Raw genomic sequence first — 8,923 nt, forward strand, 5'->3', positions numbered from 1 at the left:
TCGAACGGGCCAATCGCCAGGGCGGTCGCTGCACAAATTCGAAAGAAATCCCGCCCCGCGCCTGCCTGCTGTTGAGCGCGTGGGTTCCGTTCGGGGCGTCACGTGGGGCGAGGGGAGGCGGGAGCGTTTGAACGGAGCCGGGAAAAGTGAGGGGAAACGGGAGGGGGGACGGACACGGACGGGCTGTTCCGCTTCCGGGTGGGAGGTGAGGGGCGGCGCGGGGTCGCCATGGCGAGCAACGCCGCTAGTCTCAACGCGGTGCGGGAGACGATGGACGGTGGGTGGCGGAGCGGCGCCCGGGGGCGGCGGGGCGGCTCCGTGCCGGGGGCAGCTCCGTGTTTCGAGTAATGTCTGAAACGCTTCACGTATCTGTGTAGCGCTAGTGTCTTTGCGCCTCGTGTGACGTCTCTTGTTTGTCTGGGTTTTTTTTTACTTAGCTGTTAAATGTTTAACTGAGAATAACGTTATCTTTAAATGTTTATATACGTTTACTGTTCTTTCTCATTATTCGAAATGGTTAATGCGAATTAATGTTGCCAGGCTCTGTTCACCCTGGATTTAAACTGAGGGAGGGGAAGGACCAACCCTGCGGTGCTGTAAGTGGCAGCACTTGGGCTGATCCGAACCCCAAAGTCTTGTCCCTATGGATAGCTCGTGTCAAAACAAAACAAAGTAAATTAATAATAATAAAAAAAAATCTCCCCAAAAATAGTGAAAAAGTTTTGAGAAGGGCAGTCAGTGTTACTAAATTAGAATAGTTTTTGATGCAAAAAAAACCTGGCACTGTTGTGGGATGGGGGAATGTGGCACTGGGAGTAGTGGAAAACATTTCAGAGATTTGTAAGCCACGAGAAGCATGAGTAGGGCGAGTGAGGATCAGGTGTTCGCTTTCCCTTCTAGCCTGACTGTGAGGAATCAAAGCTGGCAGGTTCAGGAGGTGTTCCTTAGTAATGTGTAGTGTGCGACTTTGGAATTCCATGGAATAGTTATGCCAAAAGCTTATATGAGTTTCAGGCAGAGTGGAAAGCTGCCAGGAATTTCCCTGAGGGTTGTTAAATATGAAGGCTTTGTCTGGAAGTGCCCCAATGCGGGTCTAGAGGCTAGGGAGAGTGTTCAGTGGGGATATTGCTGTGCGTGCTTTCTTTTCTCATGGTCTTCCCTGGTATTACAGTTGTGGTTACTGTTCAGTAAGGATTCCGTAGCAAAGACCTTTGTGAGTTGACCTGGTGTAAAAATTAGTGTTTCAGCTGCTGATCTACCCACTCTGACCTGCTGCTGGAGACAAGGCAGAACTAGCAGGATTATTGTGGCTGCTCTGATGCTTCAAGAGGATAAAACCATTCTGCGCAGATGGGGAGAGATTTGTTTGGGAAGGACAGTGATTCTAAGTTCTTGTAACTTTACTTGACACCTACCCTCTCCGCTTCTGCAGGAACGTTTTACACGGGAGGGAAAATAGGCAGATTTAAAGACAAAGTGAAGCTTTTGAGAACTGCTGCGGAAAGTGTACTAGCCTTCAGATTTAGGAGCCCAGGCTTCCTGTGTAACAATGCTTGTATTTTGTTTAGGATGAACATTCCTAATTTAATCTCTTCCTGAGGTCAGGTGTCTTTACAAGAAAACAAATTTCCATTAACTTCAAAATACGCTTGATCTTTAAACACTTACTCAAACAGAGTCTTAGAAATACCCTCATGTTTGAACTTTCACTGCACTCAATAAATAGTTTTGTTATTTTTTTTACTGTTCAAAATAACATTAATCTTTTGAAATTTCCATTGTAAGAGTATTTGTTTAAAATGCGTTGGTGAAGTAACTGAAAATGTAAAGCACTATGACAGCTGTGTCCATGTAATGAGGTTTTTCTTGATGGTGGCCCGGCATAACGAGTCTAAAAAATATTTGTAGGATAATTTTTTTAGACCTTTTAAAATAGAACATGAAACCTGTGTTGCATCTTAACTTACTGCGTAAGAAGTAGGCACCTAATGGAAGTAAATGAGTTAATATTAAAAAAGTGTTCCTTTGTATCTTTAGTAGTTTGTAAAAGTAAAATGCTTAATCTAGAATCTCAGATACAAATATTTAGCAGCTGTTCTCTGCAGAATTGTTAAAAGCTCAGATTTTTTGTGGAGAAACTGCTACATCTCTGAAAGATGCTACCTCAACACCTAAAGATGTTTTCTATTAGAAACTAGTGACGACAGCTCTTGCAGAAGTAGGGAATTAGAACTTATCTTTAGTTAGATTTACTGCTCTGCCTTCAAATTCATCACATGCTTAGTAAATTTTATGATAAACTTTAAATGGTTGAAGAAAGCAAGAATTCTTTGTTTCTGGGAGGTTGTCAGTCTTAGTCAGTTCTGTAGCTCCTGATGTTCAATGGTGTTTTATTGCAGATGCACCGGTTTGTTGTCGCTGTATCTGGTTGTTGAAGATGCTTTTATGTGGGCAGGGTGCAGACGTGTGACGTGTTTGGAATGGTTTGCTTTCAAGCCAGTGGGAACAGAAAGACTTGTTGTGGAGAAGGAAAGCTCCTCCCGTGGCTTGGGTTTTGATCTAACAAACTGCATTCATGTCTTCAACTTGTGCTTGATCTTAATCCAACCTACTTGTGTGAGCTTCAAGAGTATTGTCACACTTAGAGGTTTTTTTTGTAGCATCTGGCATTTCCCTGTGACTTCAGTGGAATTGACTGGATGCATTAGGCCTTTAATGTCTTGGCCTGGGTAGGTGTGACTCTGAGGATACTCTGCAGTATGCCTTTGGTATACCAAGATAGAATATCTTCGTAGCTGTCAAGTGGACAGTAGTCACTTGCCATGCTGGTTTTACATGGTAAGAAAGACCTTCTGCTTCGCTTTCTCCTTGTTTGGGGGAGGTTTGATTACAGAAACAGTGTGAATAACATCTGTTCAAAATCAACCTGTGTTGCTAAAGGCTTAGCCTCAGGATGGAGATTACTGTAGCAACCAGAAATAAAATCTCAGTGAGTTGTTCTATTACATATTATAACAAACTGTTTATATGAATCAAAGAAAAGGGGTCTTCTAGGGAAGATTTGGAAGGGGAGAGAGGGATAATCTTTATTTCTGCACAAAGCTGACTGAAATATCATTCTATAAAAGATTTCATACTGACATGTGATGCTGCCCTTGAGTCAAGTCATGTAAAAATCAAATAGTATTAATTATCCTTAAACCAATGCTGATGTTAATTCTAAAGCCAGGTTTAGTCATGGAAGGAGTTGGCTAGAAAACTCCTGATGTTCTCTGTAAAAACCTTAATGTGCTTCCAGTCCATTTTAGTAGGACTTACTCAGTATCTGAAGTTCAAAAGCACAAATTGTTCTTAGAGCCTACCTTTTACATGATTGGCAAACATGTTAATTATTGAATTCTTCATTTCTTTATTTTTCAAAACCCATTATCCATTATTAAGTCTGCTGAAGTAGAAAACCATGGCATTTATGTTAGAAGCTGTGGCTTCTAGCTTATGCTGGAAAGCTGAACACGAATGCTGTTGTTGAGGTTCAGACTGCAAGAGCTTTCCACAACTGCCATGTTTGCAGACTCTGCTGTAGAAATTAAATAATGATAAATAACATTTTCGATTGTTGAAATTACATAGTCTGCAGGGACTAAAGTGCCTTCATTTTTTCTGTTGCAGTTCTATTTGAGATTTCAAGAATACTAAACACTGGCTTGGATATGGAGACGTTATCTATTTGTGTGCGGCTTTGTGAACAGGGGATCAATCCAGAAGCCTTGTCATCTGTTATTAAAGAACTGCGTAAGGCCACAGAGGCTCTAAAGGTAATACTTTTGCTTAAAAAGCTTATAAATTTGGTTTTAAGAGTCAGATGTATGTTCACCTGCCATACTTCAATTTGTAAATTGTACTTTAAGATATGACTTATTTTGAAATTAGCTGTTCCATAGAAAGGGCCATGAACATGACTGAATGGAACATGAAGCAAGAAATGATACAGATAAAATCTTTTCAGAAATTATTAGGTTAACTCTCTTCAAGTAAAAAAACAACAACCACAACCAACAGATTTTTATTCTAGGCATTTGTAGCCACCATTTGCTCCCTTATCTGCATCATACCACAAATAAATTGCTACTTTGTCCTGTAACCGGTATCACCTCGTTCCCACAACCTCAGGCCTATAGTATGCAGCAGTACTTGTAAACAGGAACATGCAGCTTGCTAATGTAATCTTCACATACTGCTTTTGCCACCTTAACCTGTGCTTTGAATCTCTCTAAAGACAAACAAGGGCACTTCATGGTGTGTGTTTATATAGGGCTTTTCATAATTTAGCATTTACCTGTTTAGCTGGTAGTGAGGGTAACTATGGTTTTAAAAAAAATCCTCACTTGCCTTTATAAGGATTTTTGTTCTTTACTGTCTACCTAAAATCATGATTTCTTTTCCACTGTATCTTGTATTTGTTTATTTCTGGGGAGGTGGAGGGGAGACTTATATCTAACCTGCCTATCTCTGTTCTGGAAGACTGTGTTCTGATTCTTAGAAAATTCCACCTAGAGATTTTTTTTTTTTTACTAAATGGATGCTAGTCAGAGCAATTTTTCACTGTTTTTTTTTTACTTCATTTTTAACTTAACATTTTTCTGTGTTCATACTCATGCATATTTTATATTTGTGTACATGCTTAAATGAGTGCATACATGTATGTTTAACTATGTGTATATAAGTGATTCAGGACTGTTTTACTTCTCCCTTTACTTTTACAGAGTTATTTCCGTTGCTGTCCTTTGCCTGTTTGTCCCATAATTGGCTTAAAATCTACCAATGTCAGTCTCCAACAACTGTACCTTGTTGGCTGGGTTGAGTTATTCAGTAATAAAAATACTTACTGATGACCTTGATCAAATAATAGGCAGTTTGATTTATGCAGTTATGATTAGTGTCATTCGTCTAAGTTTTGTGTCAGTAATTTATCTGTATGAGTGGAGGTAACAATTAATATAAATTTTGTAAAGAAGTAAACTCCAGAGGAAAAAGCAAACCTCATGCATTTGAGTACTCCTTGAAAGCATTGGGGTAAAATGTACAGGATACATACTGCCCAGTTACAAGATACACAATTTAACACAAACGAATGGCTATGTTAAGAAAGGCTAATGGCAGTTGACAGTGTTATTTTTTTAAAAAATAGAAGTGTTCATTAGAGAACAACACTACACATATTATAATTTTTGTAAGTAGCATATTCTTAGACTTTTCTCCAGGTAAACGAAAATAGTTTCAAGAAAAAATTAAATTTAATCTACATGATGTCTACTTTTGGTGGCTTGCAATATATGTTTTTTTTCCTGTTTCCAGGCTGCTGAAAATATGACAGGCTGACATGAGAGAAGATTTCTGCATGAGAAGAAGGCCAAGTTAGTTAACAGAGGCTTTGAAGATTGCCACTATTCAGAAAAAAAGTTAAATAAGTGTGTATGTGAAGGTTTCAGAATATTTCTGTAACTTCTTGAAAAGAATGATGTATAGAATACCTTTGAAAATATCTTTAAGATAAGTTCACCAATAATCTCATTACTTGATATTTTTGTGAACTATTTATTTGTGAATATAGTGCAATTGCTCTTCTTTGGCATGCAGTATTTTTTAAACCATGTTAAATGCTGCACACTTTCTGAACTTCCTAGTGTGTAGCAATGAATATTGTTATGATGAGTACAGCTTAGTCATATGATGCTTGTCAATGCATCCTTTAGAAATGCTAATATATCCTGGGTTTTTATCTCTTGCTTTGATGAAAAACTACATGTACAATTTTAGTTTTGTGTTATGGGCCAGATAGGAATGAAGCCCATCCTGACTTTATTTTAATTAAAGTGGTGACTTAAGTCTCAATCTGAAAGTAAGAAATAAAGCACTTTTTATTATGTAGGTAATTGTCCTTTTGATTCAAATCACTGGAAAAAGTCTTTTTTTTTGACTTGGTTAACAGAGGAACTTCAGTTATCCATGCAGAAATGTATGTAAATTTAAAACGTAGATTACATGGAATATTTTATGGAGTTCGGATGCTACATTTGTTAATTTGTTATGACTACTAGACTTAAAAATATTGAGGCTATATTGTTATTGCCTAGTTCAAAGCATATATGAGAACCATCAGATCTGGCTGATGGGAATCAGTGAGTCTTAAACAGTCATTTAGTATACAAATGTCTTCTCATTCAGCACTAGGAATCTTCACTGATGCCAAAACAAATGTTTATAATATATACAGTAAACTGTTTATCATGTTACTTTCCAGGAAATATCCTTGCATCCAGGAATTCTACTTCATAAGATAATAATTTCTTGTGTATTCTTCATCTGCTGCTGTTTCAGCTTTTTCGATTTTTTTGTTATCATGATTTCAAGGTATAGTGTTGACGGAACCTAAAGTAACCTCCAAGGTTAATAGGGTGGAGCATGTTTGGAAATGAACTTGGAATCTTAGTTAAACCAAACATTATATTTGAGTTCTTTCTACTTTAAGAGTTTACATTGTATGCAGTCTAGGTCATAGCTCTACAAAAAGTAACCAAGGAGGCAAAATACTTCATATTGCTGGCAGAGAGAGTAGAAATATACATATATATTGCACTGAATCACTTACCATTATTTCCAGTTAGCCTGGCCAAAAAAATAATTCCACGAGGATGCTGAGAAAACTTCTGGATAACCAAGCTTGGGGACTTTTAAGCCGGATCATTTTTCTTACTCGTGAACACTTACAATCCTTTGTAAATTGGTGTTGTAACTTCAGTTTTATCACTTTTGAAAACTGATTGTAATGTTTTTTGAAAACATTAAAGTATTCCTAGTATGAAAAGATAGCAACAATGAAATTCATCCTAGGAAATCTGAAAATTCAGTTAAACATGAAAACACCAGGTCAGATCAACACAAGTTAGCAATTAGCTGTTTTACTTAATCTTATCTAGGCTCAGTGCAACATGTCAAAAATGAGAAAAGAATGGGGAGCATTCTTGCTGTTTTCAGGAGTCACATCTAAGTCTGTGAGTTCTGACTTGTGGAACTTAAACTCACAGTTTTCTGTAAACTATAACAAATGTGCCCAAAATTATTATGAAATCATATTAGAGTGCATGTTTCTTGCTGGTGCTTTTGCTTTTCCTCTGTTGCCAGACCTTTGGGCAAAACCGATGACTTCCCTTGAATGTTACTCTATTCATTACTTTTACACATTTGTATTTCCAGGGTTTTTTCTAACTTACTAGCTAGATTTCAGTTTTGGATGAATGTCCTTGAAATGCTTAAAACCAGCAATATGAGAACATTTTTAAATAATTCTTGATCTGTCCAAGTTGCACTTATCATTTTGCCATCAATAAGCTTACTGGGTTTTATGCCCTTAGACGCTTGCTGGTAGACCATTTTTCTTGCAGAATTATAGAAGCAGGACATGTTTTCTGGCATTCAAAACCTCAGTCTGACATATATAAAGCTAAAAATGCATTGTTTTCATTATTATATGGAACTAAATGGTAATATTGCTTGTTTATTTACAAAATGAAATGTAAACATTAAGGTTGAATATTTAACATTCTTGGGCTGAAAGCAGGAAGGATATCTTGTTTCTTAAAACTGTCATATGTGTCATTACCTAGAAAGTCTACATACTTTTTCTCAGCATACTTGGCAAAGTTTCTTTGAAAATACTGTTTGGATAAATGTGCTTAGGAATTAACGGATAAATGTGCTTAACGGAATTCCCAGTCACTTTTGATTTGGGGTACCATCCAGAACAAATACAAGAAATATTTTTTCTTCCTCTTGGTAAGAAAAAAAAGAAGTAAATCCCTCTGGTAGGAAGTTTCATACTGGAAATGTTTCTGTGCTGTAAAATAAGTCTATCACTTTATTAGCATCCCCACTATGTGAACATGAGTGCTCGAAGTTTGCATTGGTGGCTGAGAGGCCTTGACTGCATTTGTAACACACACCACCTTTTTCTGCGTTTACCTAAGAAGCCAAGCAAACAAGAGCCTCTGGGCTCCTTACATGCTCTTGGAACTCTTGAAAAGATAAACATAGGAATAACTGTACAGGTCCTGACCAAAGGTTTTTCTAACACAATAGACTTGCAGTCAAAAACAGCTGCTTGAGGAAGGATAAGAATAATGCAAGCACATTTGGTTCTTTTCCTTCTGTGTTCTCCTAGCTTCCAAGTGTCTTCTATTCCAGGCTTTCCTGAACATCATATGGTTTTTCAATTTAGTAATCCCCAATGCTTCTTTTTCTAGCACTTGTCCAGTTTCCCTTGGATTATACGTGCTTCCTGAGTAACACCAGCCTTTATCAATTGTTGTCTGTTGCATAAAGAATTGCCACTTCTTGTTTATTTTGAACCTGATTTTTACTATGTTCATGTTCCGTGCACAGTAAACTTTAACCTACTATACTTGTACCAGTCATGGTTCTGCAGGTACATAACGTTCACCTTTAAATTTCCTATTCTAAGATGGAATGCATTAGTTAAAATATTCCTTTGCTGACCAAAGGCATGGAATAGCTTCTGTACTTATTGTCCTTTGATGCTTCTCTGGGTCTCATATATTATTTTCTGAGAAGGGAACTGAAATGGCACGCAGCATTAGCCATGTGGTTAAGTACTGACCTGTTTGTTTACTTTCTTATTCTTCATTCCTTTACAAGCAATTCCTAATACTTGACTTGCTTTTTTAGTTTGAACCGAGCCCGACCTGTTTATGTGGCATCATCTGTCATAACTGTAGGATCACACTCTTGAGTGGTAATAATAATCTCAGAGACTATTGTTTCATATGTGAAACTACAGTTGTTTATCTCCATGTGTATCACTTATTTATCTATGCTGAATTGCATCTGCCATTTTACTTCCTAATGA

General features: G+C 37.5%; 1 protein-coding gene across 1 annotated transcript; it reads left to right on the plus strand.

Annotated features, from left to right (window-relative positions):
- Window positions 1–228: 228 nt before the first annotated feature.
- MZT1 (mitotic spindle organizing protein 1) lies at window positions 229–5,385 on the plus strand. The gene is made up of 3 exons (XM_086611690.1): window positions 229–277; window positions 3,670–3,815; window positions 5,356–5,385. The coding sequence occupies exons 1-3, from the start codon at window positions 229–231 to the stop codon at window positions 5,377–5,379; spliced, it is 219 nt and encodes a 72-aa protein (XP_086467816.1). The 3' UTR covers window positions 5,380–5,385.
- The last annotated feature ends 3,538 nt before the right edge of the window (window positions 5,386–8,923 follow it).

Source organism: Tauraco erythrolophus, chromosome 1, assembly GCF_009769465.1.
Source record: "Tauraco erythrolophus isolate bTauEry1 chromosome 1, bTauEry1.pri, whole genome shotgun sequence".
NCBI classification, from domain to species: Eukaryota; Metazoa; Chordata; class Aves; order Musophagiformes; family Musophagidae; genus Tauraco; species Tauraco erythrolophus.

What these genes read in the sequence shown, in the direction of transcription:
- MZT1 (XM_086611690.1), top strand. Translation starts at nt 229, where the DNA reads ATGGCGAGCAACGCCGCTAGTCTCAACGCGGTGCGGGAGACGATGGAC. An exon ending in GGTGCGGGAGACGATGGACG is followed by an intron (nt 278 to 3,669) that starts GTGGGTGGCGGA and finishes TTTCTGTTGCAG; the next exon opens with TTCTATTTGAGATTTCAAGA. An exon ending in AGGCCACAGAGGCTCTAAAG is followed by an intron (nt 3,816 to 5,355) that starts GTAATACTTTTG and finishes TCCTGTTTCCAG; the next exon opens with GCTGCTGAAAATATGACAGG.